The sequence below is a fragment of the Epinephelus moara genome, chromosome 24 (assembly GCF_006386435.1).
Source record: "Epinephelus moara isolate mb chromosome 24, YSFRI_EMoa_1.0, whole genome shotgun sequence".
Taxonomy (NCBI): Eukaryota; Metazoa; Chordata; class Actinopteri; order Perciformes; family Serranidae; genus Epinephelus; species Epinephelus moara.
Window position 1 is genome coordinate 48,145,007 of NC_065529.1, and position 23,157 is coordinate 48,168,163.

At 41.8% G+C, this 23,157-nt stretch overlaps 1 protein-coding gene across 1 annotated transcript in view; it reads left to right on the forward strand.

The window, feature by feature from the left end:
- rspo4 (R-spondin 4) overlaps positions 1-23,157 on the forward strand; it is a 60,927-nt gene extending 37,770 nt beyond the window's left edge. Inside the window, exon 5 of the mRNA XM_050037725.1 lies at positions 22,872-23,157. Coding sequence (XP_049893682.1) covers positions 22,872-23,014 — 143 coding nt within the window. The 3' untranslated portion in view covers positions 23,015-23,157. The remainder of the gene's footprint in view (positions 1-22,871) is intronic.

Consider the following 23,157-nt stretch of genomic DNA (forward strand, 5'->3'; position numbering starts at 1 on the left):
AATTTCAATCGGTTGCTATAGCGCCCCTCTTTGGCCAATTGATGTAATATTGCTTCACTCGCATCCTCCCATGACCCTCTACCACTGTGCCAAATTTCACATGGATTGACCAAGTCAGTGAGGAGAAAAACATGGAACACAAACATAGACCGTTTAGTCATTATATAGTAAGATATAAACAGGAAATGTGCACTGACTTTTAATATGTTAAAAAAAACATATTTGTATAATATAAATTACAATATAGACTTATGTTTTGAAAAGAAATCAATCAGACTGTAGCTTTGGAATTAGAATTATTTGAATATAGATGATGAAGGCTCATGCACACTTATAACTACTTGTTTAGTCTGTCACATTCTCATATTGAGGAGAGAAATACTTTTTGAATTAGAATAGATCTGAAACTGTAGCAGGGAGGTTTTCACTATAAGCCCCTTCAGATTTCTCACCTCTCCTGCACAGTCCCTGCTGTGTTTATTTTTATATACTTGTTTTCATCACATCTTGTGTGCTAATAAAATTCAAATTTAGGGTTGCAGAGCTTAAACTTCTCCAGTGAGCCAAGTGTGTTTGAAAACTAAGGTGGTTGACACAAATTTGTGAATTGCTCTATCTGGAGCCAGTGTTTGGTTTGTCCATTTTGGACTACTGTAGAAACAATATGGGGGAGTCAGTGGAAGAGAACCCCCCTGTATATAGATATAAAAGGCCCATAAGGTAACGAAAAACGAAAAAATTATTTAAAGCCATCCAGAGATGACGAAGAGAACTTGCAGTGACCTATGAAAAGACTATGTTCACATGCACAAAATGTTCCAGTTTTTGCCCATATTCCGGAAAATATTCCTACTAAACTGATCACTGGGCTAATGAAAACAAATATTCCACTAATATGATGCAGTGTATACTCTGTTTAACATGCCATAACATGTCATTTATCACTTCAAAATAAAGAGAAGTTGGTTTGAGTACAATGCATTAATGACAACGCAAAAATCTGAAGTAAACAGGCAAGAGGCCGTGTGTCGCAATCTGCAGTAAAGAGGCAAGCGGCAGGGTTCACCCTGGACAGGTCACCAGACTATCACAGGGCTGACACATAGAGACAGTCAACCAGTCAAGCTCACATTCACACCTACGGAAAATTTAGAGTCACCAGTTCACCTGCATGTCTTTGGAAGGAAGCCAGAGTACACAGAGAAAACTGACACAGAACAGAAGGACTCCCCCTCCCCAGGGTCCGAACTCCCCACGACAATGCTACCCACTGTCCACCGTGCCCCCTTTACAACCATTATGATGATTATTTTCCTTACAGCCTATAAACAGAGTATTTTCTACAGGACAGTTGGACTGTTTTATTGTCATCAAGCATACATGCTGTACAATTTGTTTACAAGACGTCTCCCACAGCTAGAAACAAAAGAGAATCATTTTTCCACTCTGTGATATTAACAAGCAACACTTTCTGGAGCAGCTCCATTACAGATGAATAGAGACCACGTGTGACTTTATCCTGGGTGTATTTAGAGGGATACAGTGATATTACCCAGATCATTTTTTTTATGGGGATATGAGCTCATTCGGTTGGGCATTCTCAGCACAACAAAATAATGCAGCTATTATTTCATTTATTCATTTAGGAATATAGGCACAAACAATAGCATGGCCTGGGGCGTCCCGCTGTGACCGTGATGTTGAGTTCAATTCTGACTCTTACTGCACATCAATACCCCATGTTTCCCATCACTCTCTGCTGTCTCATAAAGGCAAAATGTGATAATAATTAGTTTTTAAAAAACACAGCTTTCATCTTACTACCATCATGCAGTCAAATTTATGATTAATGGAGGAAGGGCACGGTTTGGTGCAGTTTCTGCAGTGATGCGGGCACTGTGCCAGACCGTCGTGAAGAGGGAGCTGAGGCGGAAGGCAAAACTTTTGATTTATTGGTCCATCTATGTCCCAACCCTCACCTATGGTCATGAACTCATGGGTAGTGAATGAAAGAATGAGATTGTGGATACAAGCAGCCAAAATGAGTTTCCTCAGAAGGGTGGCTGGGCTCCGGAGGGAGCTCGGAGTAGAGCCACTGCTCCTTCGCATTGAAAGGGGTCAGTTGAGGTGGTTCGGGCATCTGATCAGGATCCTCCTGGGCACCTCCTGTTGGAGGTATTTTGGGCACGTCCCACTGGGAGGAGGCCCCAGGGCAGACCCAGAATAGGCTGGATGGATTATATATCTCATCTGGTCCAGGAACGCTTTGGGGTTCCCCCCGGGAGGAGCTGGAAAGCGTTGCTGGGGAGAGGGACATCTGGGGTGCCTTGCTTGGCCTACTGCCTCCAAAACCCAGCCCCAGATAAGCAGATGAAAATGCATGGATGGATGGAGGAAGAGCAAATGTCCACTTTTACTAACTCTTTAGTATTCCTGTGAAATTGTGAGTCTGTTCTCTTACGCTGAAATCCAATACTGCCTCCAACCCACACGAGTCCTTTGTTTCAACCCACAGGGGCGTTTCCTTAAATAGCGCCCCCACTGGAGTCATACCTAAGTGACAGAACAGCTTGTATATGACTGTTAATGCCACAGTTTTTAACACATGGTTAATGTTGTGAAACGGTCCCAGTCATACCAAAACTAGTTTGTTAGGTTTAGAAAAAAATATCATGGTTTGGGTTAACATAAGTATGTTTCTTACTGATGTAACGTCACGTGACATATGACATTAAATAGTCAGAATAACATAATCACATTAAAACAAAATAACGTTGACTTTTGGTTTTAAAAGGAACACAAACAGCAGTCTCCTGGGTGAACATCCCATACTTTTTGACCCATCCTTCTATCCTAACCATCTACCTATGCAGACGCTCTCTTTATACTAATTCATTTTGCTCTTGTCATAATTAATATGGCTACTAGCGGTCACCACCTAAAGGCCTTTGCACACTGAGTCAGTTTTTTTTGGATACGTTTTTTTTAATCTGTCATCTGAAAAAAATCGTTACGCACAGAAACCTTACACACTGATTCTGATGCATGTTATTGTTCTATTCGTTGTGAAAATTCGCAACACGTGACAAAATGAAAGGACACATTTCCTATTTTGCATCTCTCCACTGGAGTTACCTATCTGGCTGCTTGAAGGGGCAGAGCTGTCCTTCCTTTCTGTCTCCACATCCTCCTCCTCCTCCTCCTCCTCCTCATCATCATCATCATCATCATACACCATGATTCTGTGAGCCCCGTTCCTCTTTCTAAAGGCTTTGACAGATGAGAAAAACGCAGAAAATCGAACCTGTTCTGAAAATTTTAATGACGGACAAAGGTTTCAGACTCACTGTGCAAATGTGATTGACACAATGTGAGTTCGTTTTGATTTTTAGACGTACAACAATGTCGAATGTGATAAACTGCTTGTACAAATGACCTACGTGGTTGTATTTTTTTGGAGGACAGTCTCCTAAAATGACACCAGACATGAGGCATCAGCTGCATGCAAGAGCTACTGAAGCATCCATCTGTTTGATCCACATTTACTCCAACTGGTAATGATATTAGTGTCCTCAGAACCAGCTGTACTATCCGCTGCCTAAAGGACAAAATGTCTTTACCAGGCTGAGTAACTTTAGAACTCAGTGGACAAAAAGTAGGCTCCAAAATCATTTATTTTATTTCCCCTGCCTCGATATGGCCATAGTGACACTGGAAAGCTCACAGTTCGACTGGGGGCCTTGATCAGTTGTTGTAGATGTACAGAACATAGACCAGAGATACAGTCAGAGCTCTGTGTGATTTGAAAGATGTGCTTCAAAAACTGCTGCCAGTTTGGAGTGCACTTTATGATGTGGATCACTGTGGACAGAGAAAATGTATTTTTTTGACTTCTGAACAGACAGGAATGGTGGAAATTTGGTAGCTGAGCTGTGGGCCTGTAGTGTTTCCAACACAACAACATTAAATTATACACTTAAGCATGCTGTGCTGCTTATTACTGCATTAGTCTGCCCAGCCAAGACCATACAGGGGTGCATTTGGCAGAGTTAGACGTTGAAATGTTTACTGCCAGAAAGCCTGGAAGCAACTGATGGCAACACCAGAGATACTGTTACATTTGAATGTGACGTATGTAAAATGAATGGTTACATAAAATCAGAACTTAAGGCTCAATATTCAACAAAGATGGATGTTTCTGAATCTGTGGGGTCGGTGGAGATGATCCAGGCTGGCTCAAATTTCCAAGGCCAGTCCACCACTGAGAACAGATGTGCATCAGATAAAGTGGGTACTGCTGGCAGCGAGGGAACTATCATGATCTAAATTATCCCTCATTGAATTCAGACATGTGGGGCTAAATATTCAACAGTCAATCCACAAAACATCTGAGCACTGACGTGAGTTAATTCAACTTACAGTGTGTTCTCAGAAAGAGCTACTTTAAAGTATTATGGTGAAAGCTCTCGATTGGTTCCGTGCAGACAAGTCTCAATCTTCAGCAAAGGTTTATAACCTTACTACGTTTTGTATGTTTTAAATGCAGCTGAAGATCATCAGTTCATGTAACTGTCAGAAGTCATCAAGTCATGAATTATTTTGCCATGTCTTTATCATGTAACATGTGAGGGCTCTCTCTGAATGTGGCTTTCAGAAAATCCTGACAGGTCTTTCTGAGACTGTTAGCCGAACAGTGATACTACTATATCACACTTAAGTACTTATACGTGCTTGTGAGAGTCGTCAAAGATGCTTTACATGGAGTAGGATTACAGAAGTACATTCTTTATGAAAGACAATAAAATAGAAGACTAAAATTGAGTCAACTGGGGAAACTGGGGGATTAGCTGTGGTTGGCAAGTCTGAAGAAGTGGTTCTAGAGCGCCTTTTTGAATGCTGACATTTTCATATGGTGTGGTAGTGAATTCCACAGAGAGGATGCAGTGACTAAAAACACCCTGTCACCCCAAGTTCGGCACTTGGTCCTGGGTATTTAAAGGACGCTGGCATCAGCAGAGCAGTGGCAATGGGAGGGGAAGCACTGATGTAGTAGGTTAGAGAGAGAGACAGAGGAGCTAGATGATTATAATTGGATGGAGAAGAGTCGAACAAACAACGGCAGGGTCCTCTAACATCCCTGCAGTCAGCAGTCAGCATCCTGTTGCTCATGCCCGATCTCTGTAGGCGTGAGCGAGCAACTTAGCATCCATGAACACAGTGACCTGGCACGAGAGTGACCGTGATTGAATGACATCATGTTGACAGAATGCTAGAAATGAAATTACAATCATATTTAGAATAACATTACTATCTGTAATTTTCCCATATTGCATTTAGACCACTGGCTCCATGACACTAACCAGCGTGTCATTTTCAAACTTCCTTCATCAGCTGACGTTACCAAGCAACAGCAGATCCACGCAGCGTAGCTTTACAGCTAGCTGGCTAACCTTAGCTTAGGTTACGGTTAGCATTAGCTCGTTGGCCGTCCAACTAGCTGTGGTTGACTTAGGTATGTTACAAACCCCAGTTGTCTGGATGAATTAGCTGGCACTGTTTAATCAGTACAGTATTTTGCTACATTAACTAGCTAATAGTTTGTCCGTGTTAGCAAGCAGGCTAACGTTAGCTATCATTAGGCAGCTAAAATAACAATATTACAATATTTCACAGTGTTTCCTCTGGATTTTTTCAGCATGAGGGGGCACTGAAATTATGATATGGGGCAGTATATTCGATAAATATACTGTTTATCAGACTACAAGATAGAAAATTAGCTAGCTAGCACAACTCACAGTCCTTCCACCTCACTCTCACTGCTCTGAGACTACATTGCCAGGAGGACAGCGGACAGCAGCTCTACAGACGGACCTTCGGTCAGAAGCTGTTGCAGCTTGAATTCAGCCAGCACAAAGCCCAGCACTAAGTGACAGTCCGTCTCCAGGACACCGCCGCATAATGTAGCCTAGCCTATGTCACAGAAACACGACATATGCGGACTTGTTGTGGTGGGCTCTGGCCTTTTGTTTAAGTTAGTATATGGATGCACGATATTGGATTTTTTGCTGATACCCGATGTGCCAATATATAACAACTTGTTTGGCGGCAAACTGATACCAATATTGATATAGGCTATATCCACCTTTTTTCCCAACCTAATTTAAGTGATCATCAAGTCTCTTCTGTCGTAGAATTAACATCATATTGTACATGAATGCTCTTATTGTGACGGCCCACCAGCAGATGGAGACATTAAATAGAATGCTTTTTAATGTATGTAATTCATTGTGCAAAGCAAGAAAAAGCACATTGGGCAATTCTGGTAGTTCATTTTAACGCCATCATCGGACAATACCGATTATGTGCCAATATTATCATGCATCCCAACCTTAGTGGACTCTATTTCTAAGATAACGTTAGCTTGTGTTGCACACTGTTAGCGCTGTAGCGAAGCTTAAGAGAGGCAAGCCAATCAGGAGCACACATAATGTCACATCCATCCCAAGTCCTTTACAATGAAATCAGTCCACAGGCTGTTATGGGCAACTGAGAAAGTCAGGGAAGGTCTAAGTTTTCAAGTTACATTTTAAGTTCACCGACTGGCAATAAAAAGCGATAACTATGTGAAAGTTACACACAGAACCTTGAGGTAGGATACAAATACATATCACCTTGTTAGAAACCCCACATCAAAGGAATGTAATACAATATCCCAGTTACCTAAATGCACTTGTCAGCCCAGTTTGTAGGCTTTGGGATCACGTCAACTTTACAACTCAATATTTCTGTCATGTATGTTGAGCACAGAGGAAAAAAAATCTTTGCTTTAAAATATGTGACTGGATCACATTGCACAGAACAATTTTATATCCACCAACCACTTTGACAAATCCCGCCTGACAGACGAGGAGTTGCTTTAGATTTTACTGATTCAGACACTGCTACTTCGATATACAGTCTGTACAGTGCAAAACTCAGTGGCCCTCTCGTCCAGCAACACATGGATCTGGGTAGAGCTTACAGCGTACTGTAACACAACACAGACAGCGAGCTAAAGTACATTTTCCTGAGTATCATATGCATTAAGTTAACGCATAGCGATCTCGGTGCAGACGTAGCCTCGGGGCAGCCAAAGCCCTGGACAACAGGTATTCATTAGAGAACAAGGAGCTCGCTGCACACTAACTCTTTTTTTTCTCACTTTTACGCCTTGAATGTCCTTAATGTATTTTAGAGGCAGGCCTGAGTGAAAGCCAGTAATGAGATTTTTTTCCTCCCTTTCCCTGAGAGTTGTGGGCAGAGATGAGAAAAGTATGTTTTTAGGTGGATTCAAGTCATTTTCATAAGGTTTCGTGTTAGTGTGACTGATTCAATTTAGCTGGATCCAGTCCCTCTCAATGTACTTTTATAAAGTTTTTATCAGATCATCAAGAATTCAGAGACTCAGTATGCCCGACAGGTGGTCCTTGTATACACTGTTTTGAATTACTGAATATATCAAAGATGCTCCGTTGGTCTGCTTTTATGATTGTTTTACAACTCACAGGCGTCTTTTGTCCTGGGAGAATTATTCTCCACGACACCTCCCTCAGATGTTATCTGTTGAAGCTGCCCAGTGATCCCTGAGAGGACCTGAAGTTTCTGACTTGCTCGTAAAATTAAATGAGGACAGGTGTACTTCCGTAATTACAGAGACCTGCTCCTACTGCACCTGCTGCGGTACTTTTACACAAGCCTGTGGTGTCTTTTGGTACGCAATGTCTGAGTTGGTAAACATCTGCATGTTGTGAAGGTATGACATCACATTACTGCATTGCTAGATGTTGACGTTCTTGTTGGTGTGTTACCATATTTGTGGCATATACACAGGTTTTTTTAAGATAAATAAACCCACTAAATTCCCATTTAGGGGATTAATCAGAGGTCAGGTTCAGAGGAATGTTTTTACTACGTTCTGGGTGAGAAAAAACGTGATGTGGTGGAGTTTAAAAAAGAAATCAAGCAATTCAGTTTGAAACAGAATGTTGGCATCATGCAGTCACTGTGAAAATACCAAACCCAGGCTATAAATCACATGACAGATCACACAAAAAATTGCCACATCAAAATGTAAAATAAATGTAGGTCACCATTTTAGTTCTACATTTTAGCCGTGCTAATGCCACGGCTCTTGAGATGGCTGGACGAAGTCGGTCAGTAAAAACACAGCTGACATATCTCAACAACTAACGGACTGATTTTCGTGGTATTTCGTACAGACTGCTGTAAGCTTGCTAGCAGGCTCAGTAGCTTGCTACGTTGTTTACATCTACATGTTACTACAGGCCAGCTACTTTATATCATCCTACATTTATCAGCATGTTTCCATTTATTGTTCGACCAGAGAAGAGTCTGTGGACAGTCACTTTGGTGTACAGTGGTGTACGTGTGATGCCGATGACTTAACGGCTTGATCAGACAGTATGTTGCGACATCTGCTGAGTTCATGTGAGTACAACTGGAGATTTGCGTGAAGTATCCAGCCCTCCTTCCTTCCCTTTATCCATTTCTGATGACTATTGATGACAGTTGTCATTTGTAGAAATGTGTTCCTGAGCGAATCACAGCATCACAACTCTCCTTCTCGTGTGATACCGCTTAAGTATGGTGCGACCATAGCTGTGGTCTCTTCGTGTTGTTTGGTTCAGAAGGCAAAATGTTCCTCAACAACAGACAAGGAGAAAAAGAACTTAATTTCTTACAGTGGTCGACCAAAAGCAGCCCTGCATGTTTTATCCCAGAAGTGTTGACTCAACACCGTCCTGCTTCACATTCATTCAAAGTCCCCCAGTTAAACCAGTCTACTACTGTTTGTTGCTCTGTATAACCACAACTGACGGACACTGAGCAGCTCCAGTGAAACAACTGAAGACAAATGTTTTTGTGCAACCTGGTCTACTTTTTTCTGGTCCAGATTCAAACCTGCAAGCGTTAAATTAAGGAGTTGTTTGTGTAATCTCTCAGCTCCTCTTTCTCTGCTGTACTTTGTATTTGCTTCTGTACATGTGAAGGTGCATGTGTGTGACCCCACAGTTGGTTTCACTATTCTCAGGTGGTGTGTGAGTGTGTGTCTGTGTGTGTGTGCGTTGGCCAACATGGCTCCATGCCGCTTATAACTTCATGTGGATTTATCACCCGTTATGCCGATGTACAGTACTTTTTCCCTCACCGCAACATGTGGTTTTGAGTGTAACTCTGTGTTGTGCAAGGAGTCAGAACAGGCTCAGGAGGATAATACCAGCATTTTTTAAAAAATCCTCTTGCTTTCAGTTTAGTAAATTTAAGCCCTCTGAGACGTGGCTGCATCTCAGTCAGATATTATCTTGATTTTAAAGGTTCAGTCATTCATATCAGGAAAAACACAGTTCTCATATACCCCTGATGGTATCGCGCCATACAAAATACAATGGAAATAAACAGAATTATGTTGTGAGTGCTCAAAGCATGGAAAATTAAAGAACGTCCAGAAATCTTTATAACTGAATAACAGAACAGGTTGCTTGTCATCGCCTTCCAAAACTAAACTGCTCAAAAATCAACTCATATGACCCTTTCTGATCTGCTTCCTCGTTGTTAAGATTATCTAAGTTTAGAGAACTAAAACTGCCTGGATAAGGTTTAGGAATATTGTACTCATGGTTAAGAGAATTCATTTTGAATATTCATTCGAAGCCTTTAACACATTCTCACTCCGACGTTGTCACATATCGACATTTGGTCGTGGACTTTCCATGTCCAGATATGACGTGCAAGGTACCCTGGGTGTGTTGGTTGTTGACATTCTGGGACGCTGTGTCTCGTTCTGCCCGTTACATGCACTGTCTTCTTTCAAAATACACTTGTATTTTCGCAGGAAATTTAATGTTTACATACAGTCTCTTTCAAAATAAACGCACTATGTCGGTACAACACTGCAAATTGACATTTTTTTCCACGGTTTGGCTTTAGAATCTTACAGGACACAAACACCGCTCTCCTGGGTCAAAGTCCACCCTTCCCACCCATCTCACTCAGACTTTTGCTGCCTTAACCTTTGTTCTTGTCCTACCGCGTTTCCCCCTGGTGCTACCAGGCACTGTTAAACTATAACAGCGACTGGACGCGTATCATGCCAACGTTGAAGAACGTCAAGTCACTGGCCAAACACCTGATTTCGACGACTTCGGAGTGAGACTGGGTTGTCTCCTTTTTACACCACCCTCTCTGCCTTCATAAGTAACAAACAGTCCCTAACAGTAACATATTACTTTTAGCAGTAACAAAGTAATATAACATGTTACTAATAGGATTTCAGTGATATTATTACAATGTCAAGTAATGCGTTAGCACCAGAAAGAAATTAAGAAGTATCTAGTGTTTTCATTCATCCACGACACGCCACTTCTGTCAGTACACCACCAGAAAAAAAAATCCCAGAATCCTGTTGCCAAAATTCTGAGGCTGAGACTGGCTGAAAGTAACGTACCTTTACATATCTGTGATCTAAAAAAAAAAAAAAAAAAAAAATCTTAATTAATAGATCAATCACTTACCTTTACCAGAGCTGTTGGGAGTGTCCCATGACCTTCCTCTGGAGGTTGCACAGGTGTCAGCGCTGTAAAGCTCTATATCTTTGGTTTGGAAACGTGTGTCGTCCATATTTCAGTTTCCTGTTGGTACTGATGATTGGAAACCTGTTGAGAAAGAAAAGGACGTTATTAATCCAATTCACTGGGCGCCATTTTGTGCTGATTCATTCCTAAAATAGGCTGCAGTTTCAAACTAGTTGGAAAAGAAGTGCATACGGCATTTGACTTTTTTGCTGGTTCTGTTTTGTATAAAGTATACTATCCTATATTATACCATGTGTGTCTTTATGACTTAAAGTAATGTAGGGTGGCATGGACATGCAACGAAATTCCATTCATTACAGAAACAACCAAACCTGCCCACAAAATGGCATTTACTGCTCAGTTCTGAAGCTGGGACATTTAACAGAAGTGTTTGAAATATGCTAAAGTTTTGGCGTTGGTGTATTCAGGTCAACAGAGTGCTGGCAGCACATGAAAGAAGAGTTTGGTGTCTGTTTTCATTGTTTAAAAGAGAAGTTGACCATTGGAACAATCAGAGATTATCCATTGACGTCTGTGATGTGGTCATACATTTAGTGCCATGGTTTTAGAGAATAAATGGAATTCAATGGAATAGCCACAAGGACAGCATGTGTATTTTTCTGTGTGTGTACATGCATAATAAGTGAGTATACATTTGTGTGCGTGGATGTGTAGTCTGACTGTGGTTAGGATGTTATGCGATGAGCAGTTTTCCAGCGCAGCGCTGGATTCAGTTAAGATGGCTGAGGGATGGTTCACTCATGACATACCAGCTACATCCCATCTGGTTCACTGTCTCCATTTGCGTGTGTGTGTGTGTGTGTGTGTCAGAGTGAGAGCAAAAGACAAGTACTGTAGTAGACAAAGGAGTTGGAAGGTGAGCGTTGTTGCATGTAAAGATCTTGTTTATGTTTCTGCACACTTGTGGTCAGCACAGGTTTGATTGGACTTGTGTGTTCAGTGTGAGTTTGAGTGAGAACTCTTGCTTCCATTAATCTGAGATGGGGAGGTGACTAGATGTACTGTACTTCACTGCAGCTCTGGGCAACTTCACCTGTGTTTACAGAAGAGACCTCAGACTTTTCCTCGACTACATTTCAGAGGGTAATCATAATTTATACATCCTAGTTGCCAGAAGAAAATGTTTGCATTATACGTGTCTGCAAACCATGAATGTTTCATTCCATGCACATCATATATACCTTTCTAAAGTGGCGTAGTGTATGAGCTGACATTGTCGTCACAAGATGGAGGGAAGGTGGATGGCCTGACGCCTAGGCAAGTCAATTACCAAGCTGCAGGCCATTCTTTTTTTCTTCCGAAACCGTTTATCCTGTTGGGGTCTGCATGTCTTTGGACTGTGGGAGGAAGCTGGAGAAAACCCATGCCGACACAGGGAGAACATGCAAACTCCGCACAGAGGGGGCTCCCCCACCCCAGGTTCAAACCAGGAACCCTCTTGCTGTGAGGTGACAATGCTAACCACTGCACCACCATACCGCCCGCTGTTCAAGACCTACAAACCCTGGTCTTTAGCGAGGCATCTCTGCTTTTCCAGCGGCTTTTTAGGTATCAAAATACGTGTTTTGTAGTGACCCATCGCTGTTTTCTCAACAGGGATAGCGCCACAAAAAGTGTGTATTTTATACCAAAACAAGATCTTTTCCTAACCATAACCAAGTGTTTTTGTGCCTTAAAGGCACTATGTGTAACAATTTCAGTTGTTCTTTGAGACAAACAAATTTTGCAGTCAAAAGTGTGTCCTAGCACCTGTGTATTTACCTCCATCAACGTATCTAAGTATGTCCATAAGCTCAGAAATTCTCATTTACATATACATTGCGACCGGTGTCTCATCATGTACATGCGCCATCTTGAAAATACAGGTACATANGTGCCTTAAAGGCACTATGTGTAACAATTTCAGTTGTTCTTTGAGACAAACAAATTTATGTGACCGGTGTCTCATCATGTACATGCGCCATCTTGAAAATACAGGTACATACAGGGACATACTTGAGAAATACGGAATCGCCATTCGCGTTTTCACTTGTCAGTTTCCGGTTTCCGCCTGCAGACGAAAAGCAAGCAGGTTAGGTTAGCAGGTTAGTCACAAGTGCCGGTGCATTTGAAAAAAGGCAAAAAGGTAACGTGACCGGCGATTTCAAAAAATGAGGGTCAACACCGGGGTAGCCTTTCCCAGGTGGAGAGAGCTGCTTAAGGAGAATCACAGCTAACAGCAGCTAACAGCTGTTAGAGACCAGTGCCGCTAGCAGCGCTGCTAGCAGCTGTTAGCCGTTGTTAGTGCTGTTAGCTGCGCAGTGTTGCGAGGAGAGGGATGAGGTGTGTGAGGTTGAGCCACTTGTCAGTTGTCAAAAGACAAGACGTGATTGGTTTGTTTCGCCCCAACAGTCCTACGTTGTACACACAGCCAGCATGGTGGGGAGGGGGTTTGTCAACTGGCGTCGCGTGTGTCTGTGTAGGAGCCTGAATGAATATTCCATGAAGTATCAGATGACATAGTTTCATCAGTGTTATCATAGCTTTTTGGTACACAGCGGCTACCGTTGTTGCAATACGCGTTTGAAACAGTGAGGTGCTAGAATGTGCTATCCGTTTGAATGCAATATACGATCTCAACACTAGATGGGAGAAATTCCTACACAGTGCCTGTTTAACTTATTATTTCTATTATGTTGACTTGTCCTGTACATGTGAAACTTATCCATCATCTGTTTTCTTGTTTGAATCGCTGGTCTGAGGAAAGAGGATGTAGTACTACATGCTGTACAGACTGTAAAGCCCTGCGAGGCAAATTTGTGTTCATAAATGGCGCTTGTAGAGCTGTGTGATTATATTCGACACTCAGCCTGCGGCCTTGTGCCGACCGAATCACAGCTGTGCTGATACACAGAACAACAGCATGATCTTGAGTGTGATATTGCTTAAATATATTCCTTTACACGTCACCCCAGAAATATTTATTACAGAAGTTTCTCTTAACGTATGGCAACAGTCGACATATTTTGCAGCTAATATTGCACACTGACCTCTCCTCCCTGACATGGACGGGGCAGTTTTTAAGGATTGGGGAGATGGACACACTCTGGATTTACAGTACATCATTATTATTTATTGTTTCAACCTCTCTTAAATCCTTACATTTCTTACAGTATAGTGAGAACTGAGATTCTGTCTCAACTTCTCTTTGACAAAGCGAACACAGCCTGTCCTCCCTGGATCGCCTTGTCTGCCTGTGACGGCCTTTTTTTAATGGCCAGCCTGTGTTCACTTAGTCTGTGCACTGTCAGCGCTTTCCAAATTTTCTATCAGTCACGGTGGTTAGATACTCTGCCATCGTGTGTTCCCTGGTAGGGGTCAAAGAATTCTAATTTACTCTGTAATTTGGTCGTTTCAATCCAGTATTTAACAATTTTCTTGTAGGTTTGGGATGATTTGGTCTGGACAGACTGTTTGGTGTCTGTCCCGACAGCCTGTTGTGTGTGTGGACAGAGCTTCAGGACCAGCTACCGTATGGAAACATTTTCAGGACCTCTTTGAACTAAAGGAGCATGTAATCGTGTAACAGACATGAAAACAGGCACCAACACCACTTATTTTAACAATAACACACTGACAGCAAGATAACCAACAGCTAAGAGCCAGAAATGCGTTTTGAGCCGATAGTGGAGGCAAACCTCGTGTCAATCAAGAGGCAGCACGAAAGGCTTTACAATCTGGCAACAACACTAAAAGGATACTTTTCCTTTCAGCCCAGACCGGCTGGATAGCCGACCACCTTAGGTCAGACAACCTACGAGATGCAAAGGAGACCTAAAAGGGTTAAGAGATCTGAGATAAACGGAGCATCTAATTCCTGAAGAGCCTTAAAAACAAGCTGTAACACCCTAAAATCAGTTCTATGCACAAGAGGCCAGCGAGGAGTGGCCAGCACAGAGATGTGGTCTTAATTTTATGGTGCCAGTCGGAGGCCAAGCAGCAGCATGCTGGACCAGCTGCAGACGCTAAAGACTGGCGAAAACCTACAGGAGCTAAAGGAGTCAAGGTGGCAGGAAATTAGCCGAATAATCTGAATAATTTGTTGTCATGCCACCGCGCAGTTACACAGTCAGACAGTTCTTTTGTTCTTTTCTTTGGGGAAGGATTTTGGTGTTGCCCTAACCAGACGTTAGTGACTGATATATCAGACTGCTTTGACCTGAATTTCAGTAAACGATGAGGTAGTGCTTTCCCCAAAGAGTTATATGACTTCATTTTTGTTTATACCTCTAATCTTGGAGGAATCCTAAAAACTACAATAATAACATCCTCCAGTGACATTTTTCCTCCACACGAGGGTAAAACGTCCAACTTTCCACCCTCTCCTTTCCTGTGCCTCTGGTCAGTCCTGAGCCACCTGCTGCTACAAATAAAGATTCATTCACATCCAATAGAAAGTATTGATACTGCAGTACCAGCTCTGCTGTCTCACTCTGTTGTTGTTGATGTTTACTGCAGTCATTCTGCTGTTTTGCTGCTAACCAAGACAATAAATTATGTTGTTGTCTTGTTATATTTATGTTTTATTAAAAACTTTAAATTTCACGCCCTCAACTTCTTTTCCACGCAGTGTCGAAAATGGTATCGACTATTGACATTTTCCAAGGTATTGTACTGAAATTACAAAATTCTAGTATCATGACAACACTGATTCTGACATTCTCCAGTTGTAAACATGTGTAGCTTATCCACCAAATAAAAAAAAAAACTGTCTTACATTTCATTAACTATAATGTACTTCATACGTCTATAGCTTGGTGCCTTTTTCTCTAAATTTTGCCAAACCTCAAGCCGCCTTAGCTGCTGTAGGTTAGTAATCAGGGATGGAAATAAGCAGCAGCATCCAGCCAGCCAAGTGCTGGTAAAACATACAAGTGGCTGCTAGATTTGCTTCACTCACTGGCCAAAAAGCAACATGAATCTACCAAGTGGCTGGTAAATTTTGGAATTCACCAGCCACAGTGACAAGTGGATAAAAAAGTTAATTTCCAACCCTGGTAGTGGTAGATTACAAGCCCCAAAAATGAAAGGTCTCAGAGGAAATGGAGAATCCCATGCTTGGACAGATCTGTTTCCTTTAATTGCCAATGCTGCCAAATAATCATAAATAGCCCACTGCACAGTAGCCACCTATTAGTAATGTTGATTTGTAGTGTTTCAGCTAATTTAGACTTAAAAATCTAGTGTACAATTTAGTGGCATCTAGTGGTGACGTTGCAGATTGCAACCAATTGAAACCTCTCGTGTGCAAAGTGTGTAAGACAGGGGTCAACAACTAGATTTGTACGAGGGCCAGAATTTTTCTAAGCAGACACTGCAGGGGCCGGACTGTCTAATTTTGATATATTATTCTATATATATGAAAAATGTTTTAATAAAATGTTAAATAAGATCATGTAAAAAAAAGTATGAGCTATGAGTTTGTCTCCATTATGGCATGACGATATGGTCCAAGTAGCATCCCATTTATACAAGATGGGACTTTGTTTCAGTTTCACTGATCCAATCTTCATACAAACCAGCAAAATGTGGGTTAATTAACCACCAGAACCTGCATACTGTGAGCTTCATCGACCACGGGAGCATCATTTTCAGGATAGAGGACTGAGAGCTGCAATGTGTGTTTGTATGAGAGAAAGAGGGACAGAGGAGAAACTGCTGCACACAATGTCTCTGAGTTATTAATATCTTACTCAGGACACTGTGAAATTTGATATTTTTCTAGTAAGCTTACCCGAACCCACCACATCACTATAACCTGACAGCTGCATTTGCCCTGCAGGTCAAATGCACATATTTTATTTTTACTTTTCCGTAAAGGTTGCCGACCCCTGTGCTAAGAGGAGCACATGTACGTCTAACTCTTATAGTTCATACACGTAAATGCAAATGTACAGACAGAGAGAAAATAGAGTCATTTCAGGACAGCCTGTCTTAATTCCCAATCATCAGCACAGCGTCCAGAATCAAAGCTATTGTGACAGCAACACTAATGAAGGACAGATTACAGGAATGAAGGGATGGCAGCGGAGGGGAGGAGGGAAGGAGCGCATCGAGACGGACTTGGAAAAGGAGAGGAAGAGCTGATTGATTTAAGGAAGAGGATGAGGAGAGGAGACAGGAGGGGATTTAAAAACCCAATCTCTGAAGATGGGCTCTCATTACTAATGAAGGGCAGATGACAGCGGGGCATTATGGCGTGGCACCGCAGCCTTCCTATAACTGAGGGGGAGAAAAGAGAAGGCCTGATGTAAACACACAGAGCTGAGCACTCGTCTCATCACTTTGGCCTCTGACACGAGAGATAAACAACAAAATATCATTCAAAGCAACGTGTGAGAAGCAATCTGCAGCCGACCTCCAGCGTGGAATTAAGTTTTCACTGCTACACCAGCGGCTACGATGTCATGCGAGCAGCTGGCTCCGACTCAAAAAGTTGTCAGTGTGAGACTCGTGTGATGATTTGTGGGTGGAAACTGGGAACTCAAGTGCTGCACCCTGAAATACAAGTGATGCGCCTTCGAGCGGCGCAGTTAACGACACCACAGCTCTACTGTGGAGCTGCCCAAAGGCAACCAGTAGTTCAGATTGATGGATGTGAGCTAATGTGAACGACATCGTGAAAGCACCATCTGTATTTTCTTTATCTCGGTAATAATTTGCGTACAGCGTCCGTCCACATGCTTTGGATAGAACAAGAGGAGGACAGCCAAAAGAAGGAAACCACATTTCTTTCTCAATCGTTTGTGTTTGTCCCAACATTACTTTTAGTATTTTTTTTTTTTTGACCTGGCAGGAAACTTGTCATGGGGAGGTCCATTAAAGAAAATACAGCGGAACTGAGCATGAAGAGAGAAGAAGAGACGTTCTAGAGGAAAGAGAAGTGCTACATTTCTGTGATAAAGAGCTCTGGTGTCTCTCAGAGGACGACTGTGATGTTCTGATGACATTAAGGTGGATGGTCGGGACATAAAGTCTGTGACTATAAGTTGGGAAAGCATTTTTGTTTCTTGTGTTTTTTTACCTACAGTCAATGTTGACTTCTTTTAACCATCATCCCAATCTTTTCCTAAGTCTAACAGTTATTCATAGACACTTAGAGATTTATATTTATGATATTCACCACTAAACTGAGCATAGTTATAGTTCAAGCTCAGCTCACATCCCAGCTACATCAGTTGATCTCAAACAGCCCAATCAACTGATGGAGCAGCTGATTGGTTGATCATGGCCCAAGGCCCCAACACCAGACGCTTGCTGGTGAGCTCCGTCCAGGTCTGGCTCCAGAGGGGGGCCCCGGTGTCCCCATACTGGGCGGGGTACTCTGTCCCCAAATGTGCTGTTTCATTGTGGTCTTCTTGAACCACTCTTAGTCTGGCCCCTGGGACCACTTTGCCTTGGGAGACCCTACCAGGGGCTATTAGCCCCAGATGACAAAGCTCCCAGGATCACAAGGACACGCAAACCCCTCCACCACGTTAAGGTGGCGATTCTTGGAGGCGCCGGGGGCAGACCCAGAACACACTGCAGGGATTACACATCTTATATGGCCTGGAAACGCCTCGGGGAGCTGGAAAGCGTTGCTGGGGAGAGGGATGTCTGAATTACTTTACTTAACCTGCTGTCCCCACGACCTGGCTTTGGATAAGCAGTTGAAGAGGGATGGATGGATATTAGCACAGTGCTGGCTCTGTATTAGTCATTATAAAGCACTGGTTGATGCCTCATTCTGCAAAGCCATACTCTACAACTACTAGCTCCACTAGCTATGAGTTTCCTCTCAATAACCTCCTAATTACTGCTTATTGAAAGGAAGTAATGCTTTGCTCAGTATGGGTCTTATAAGGTGGTAGTACCACAAGAGTAGTTAATCTCCTACAATAACACTTCATAAATATGGTTTGTTCTTATGTAAACAAACACCTGTTAATAGTGACAAAATAACTCTAAACTAAGTCCATTTAACTTTGATAATTATACAGATAAGTTATATTGTACACTATCATGTAGCAGATGTTAAAACTTCAGATAAAAAACACTTGGTTATAGTTGGGAACAGATTGTGTTTTGGCTTATATTACCTGGTTTTGGTGACACAATCGCAGTTTGAACTGAATTCAGAGAACTAGCAGCAATGAAAGTCTCCAGCTGCGTCGCCTCAGATCACCTGTGTCTCAGCCAAAAAGTTTCACATGAACACAATGCAAAGATCTCAACCAACAGCCAACCAGCACATACAGTACATTCTGCACTTGTGTAAAAGGAAATAAATCTCTGCCGATGCTGATTCAACATGCTGAATTGGCGGAAAAAAGCTGACCAGCGCCAAGGAGAGCCGACACACCATATTGGCTTGGTGTGTCAGGGCCTTAGCGGGGGACTGCTGCTTGGTTGCCACTTTAACAACATATTTCTACATTGCCACAAAGATAACGTGGTCATTTTACAGAGTTAGAAAACCCCTCTTTATAAGCACAATATGAAAAGCTGTGACTTCCAACTCATGGATCTGTTACCCACACTGGACTCTCTAGAACTGGTTTCATTGTCTCACCACATAAACGCAGTCCCTTTAATTTTTAAGTACAAGACTGCTTTCAATCTCATGGCAATTAATCTGGCTATAAAATATAAGTGCATTGTGCAAGTGCAATATTTGTCGTTCTTGGTTTGCTTCGGCCCTCTCTGTGGATTTTTGTACTATATATATGTATACATGCATATATGTCTAAACACTGTATATGGTAACCACTGGCAGATAAACCAAGAAGATCATTTGTGGACTCTAATTAGAAGAGCTAGAGGTAAAGTCTTAGGTTGGCTTCCTTCCGTCTGTCTTTCCTGCCTTTCTGCCTGCATTTATTTTTACTCTCTGATGTCCAACCAACCTCTAAATCAACCTCAGCGCTGTATATTACAGAAAATTATTCCACTTTCAAACCAGAGCCAAAAATACTGAAGCGCTCTTCTTCATCGCTGAACATCAAAACCACATTTTCTATCCAGGCTAAACCCCGCTGTAATAGCACCGGACAGCTATATGAGATGTACGGATAAGTTTGAACCTGATATGTCATGATGTATTGTGAAATATCAAAACATCTATTCATTGAGTTTGAACCCACTGAAGGTTAGATCTGAATTTGTCAGGCTTTTAAATATGACATAAAATCTGATCTATCTGAGTGTCTGCATCAGAGAACACATCAGATCTCTTTTTGTAAACTTGTGGCCAAAATTCCCGTCTGAAAGCAGTGATACATCACAGAAAATATTTCACTGACACTTGTCAGATCTGGACTCAGCACAGAGCATCAACCAGCAGAACACAGCGCATCAGTTTACATAATCCTTCACAGTAATTATCCTGGACCAAAACCTGAGGCTCCCAACACCTGAATAACATTTGCAGTGCATGAACAAAGTACTTAGCCTCCATTTTAGCAATTGCTTTTCTACAATTTTGCACATTTTTCGCAATCTTTTGATGAAATATGAACACTTGATGGAGTCAGAGGAACTGACACCAGAATTTCTCATGTGTGATGCTGCCAAACATGTAACCTTGTGATGTGAAAAGTAAGGTGCAGACCAGCTGTTTGAGTTCTCAGGTCTGCTGTTGCACAAGGGGAGTCTGGTAGCCCCTGGTGCTTAAAGCACACACATTTCTGTTCGACCAAGTCAAGACAGTTTTATGGGGATTTAAGGCCTGTGAGGTGAACTCTGATCTAGTGTAGCACAGTGTGAGATACCCAGGTCCCTTAATGGATGTGCTTTCGTTCTGGTTTTAATGGTTTTCGCAACATAAACGTTTATTCTGCCTCCAATAGTCTGCATGCAAGAAGAAGATACACTTCTAATCCATGTTGGGGGATAGTTTCAGATTTTAAACTCTATCTTAAAACAGTGAGAAAGATTTACATTTAAACTGAATTTAATGTCTGCTTATCAGTATTAATTGTTGCAGTGTTTTTTGACTTGTGTAATTATTTGGTTAAAATTGTACCAAAGAAGAAGAAAGAAGTGAAGTTTTATTTATTTTTCTGCCATGACAGCAGCTCCTATTGTTTGTTAGGCTAATTTTTGGTACCACTAATATCTGAATGATGCAGTCGTTCTGTTACATCACTTTATTCTCACAGCCAAGTGGCCAGGAGAAAATGTCGGCACTGTATGTTTCTGCAAAACCACGAATACATAACATTTGTACGTTTCATAAGAATCATATCAGCGTTTACGAGCTGACTTTGTCATCTGGAGGTGGAGGGGATGGTGGATGGCGTGTCACCTAGGTGAAGTTCCTGCCAAGCTGCAGACCACTGTTCGAGACCAAGAAGCTAAAAAATGGATGTTGTTTTTTAGCAAGTAATCACTGTGTTTTCAGCAGCTTTATAGCCTCCGGACATCAGGGACAGTGCCACCAATAGCAGTGTTTTTTTTTACTGAGACTTTGCTGCGTTTCCTGCCAGGACTGTGCCCCCAAAGCCAGGTCATTTGTTCCAAAACATGATCTTTTCCAAACCATAACCAAGTGGTTTTTGTGCCTAAACATAACCGCACAGCATTGTTGAAACATAAAGTTTCAACACATCCGAATGATGTGCAAATGCAACTTATCTGTGGTTTGCAGAAAAATACAATGCCAAAATTTTTCCTGCTGATTTAGTTGCTGTAAATTGAGCACTGGCTATGCTCCCTTTTGTCGTAATTTGAATCATGGGTAACGTAGTTTGCTAGCTTGCTATCAGTCAACCGCTGCGATGGGAAACATGCACCCCGAGGGCTAAGGCTGACAGTGTATGTTGTGTTGATGTAGCTCCAGCTTGTAAATGGTGTTCACATCAACATCTAGGTTGTAATTACAACTTGGCATTTGACACAGCTTCCACAAACAAATACTTCCAAAAACTTTGTCCTCTTTAAAAAAAACAAACAAAAAAAACAAAAAAAAACTGTACTGTAACTGCAGAATTACTATAGTTCATATTTCCTTAGGAGGTTTGACTTTAAAATACTGTGAACTTATCCTTTAAATCTAAAGTCAATGAAGAAACTTCACTGTGAGCACTGATTTAGTGGTTTGAATTGATGAAGGTGCAGGTTCAAACTAAATCTGATTATAAACTTTTACTGGTCTCATGACAGAAAACTTCTACATTCATATTTTTGTGATTTAAGTAATTAAATTACTTTTTGGGGGACATTTTTGTGTAGTTAACTACTGAACCTACAAACCATTGGGCCATAAAAGGAAAGGAATTATTCTGACCATTACTTCTCAACTAATTCAATCCCCTCTGACCTCAATGACTCATAATTCATTGACACATGTTTAGAGGAGCTGTTGCATGCTATTGAAGAATTTACTTGGCTAGCTGAGTGATTCTGCTTGGTGCAATACTCCAACCTGGACTCTAGTTTGTGGACGGCATGTGTCTGACTGACAGACAGTGGATAGAAAACCAAAGCTGACATTCCTGCACTTTCTAATAAATTGTGGTGTGTTTTATTTTTGAGTTTATTGCAGAAAGAGCCCACTTCTTCACAAAAACAAGTGGGCTCTTTCTGCAATAAACTCAGTTGAGTGGCAGTTTATGTTGGCCTGTGACTTTGTACATCGTCTATTTGAACATTTTTGAAGTAGTTTGAATTTCTTCTTTCAGTGTGAAGTTATTGGCAGCGTGCAAAGCTATGCCTTAAAAGAAGCTTCCCCAACACTGTCAATAATACATTTCAATGCATAGTTAGATCCTGTGTCGTTGAGTCAATGGGAGGCTGTTGAAACAATTGTTATGCAACACAGACAAAACTTAAACGTTGTAACCAAACCACCAACACAGGGTTAAAGTAGGATCAGTGTATATTTCCATTGTATGCAATATGTCTGGGATGCTTTACAATTAACAGAGGATACAATAGAATCCACTGATGCTGGATTAAAGTGTCTCACTCAGTCAGGCTTATTCATATGTAAATGATACTACAGGAAGGCGGCAGCAGCATTACGGTGCTTATTCTACACGAGCACTTGAGGTGAGGCTGTTTATGAGTGATAAAACAAAGTATGCAGTTGGACCCAATACAGATGTGCGACGGGGAAAGGCCTGACAACATAAACTGCAGACTGAAACACAAATGTTTGTACTATTCACTGTTTTAACTTTGCTTTTCATCCGTCAGAAAGAAGAAAGAATAAAAAAGGAGGACTTGGAAGGAAGAGGGAGAGAAAACGACTACGGCTGCTGGCCAACGACAACGCTGGCAACTCGCTCAACGGAACCACAGACGGCGGCGCCAGAGAGCACCAGGATCCCCAAGGATGATACGGACACCCAGCTCGCCACCACACCTGACACATGTTGGAATATCAGTCAGCTGACATCAGCGGGAGCGTTGTAATCTCAGAGCCAAGTCATTGTTTCCAATCAGCCTGTACAATCTTTATTAACACGCACTGCCATTCACC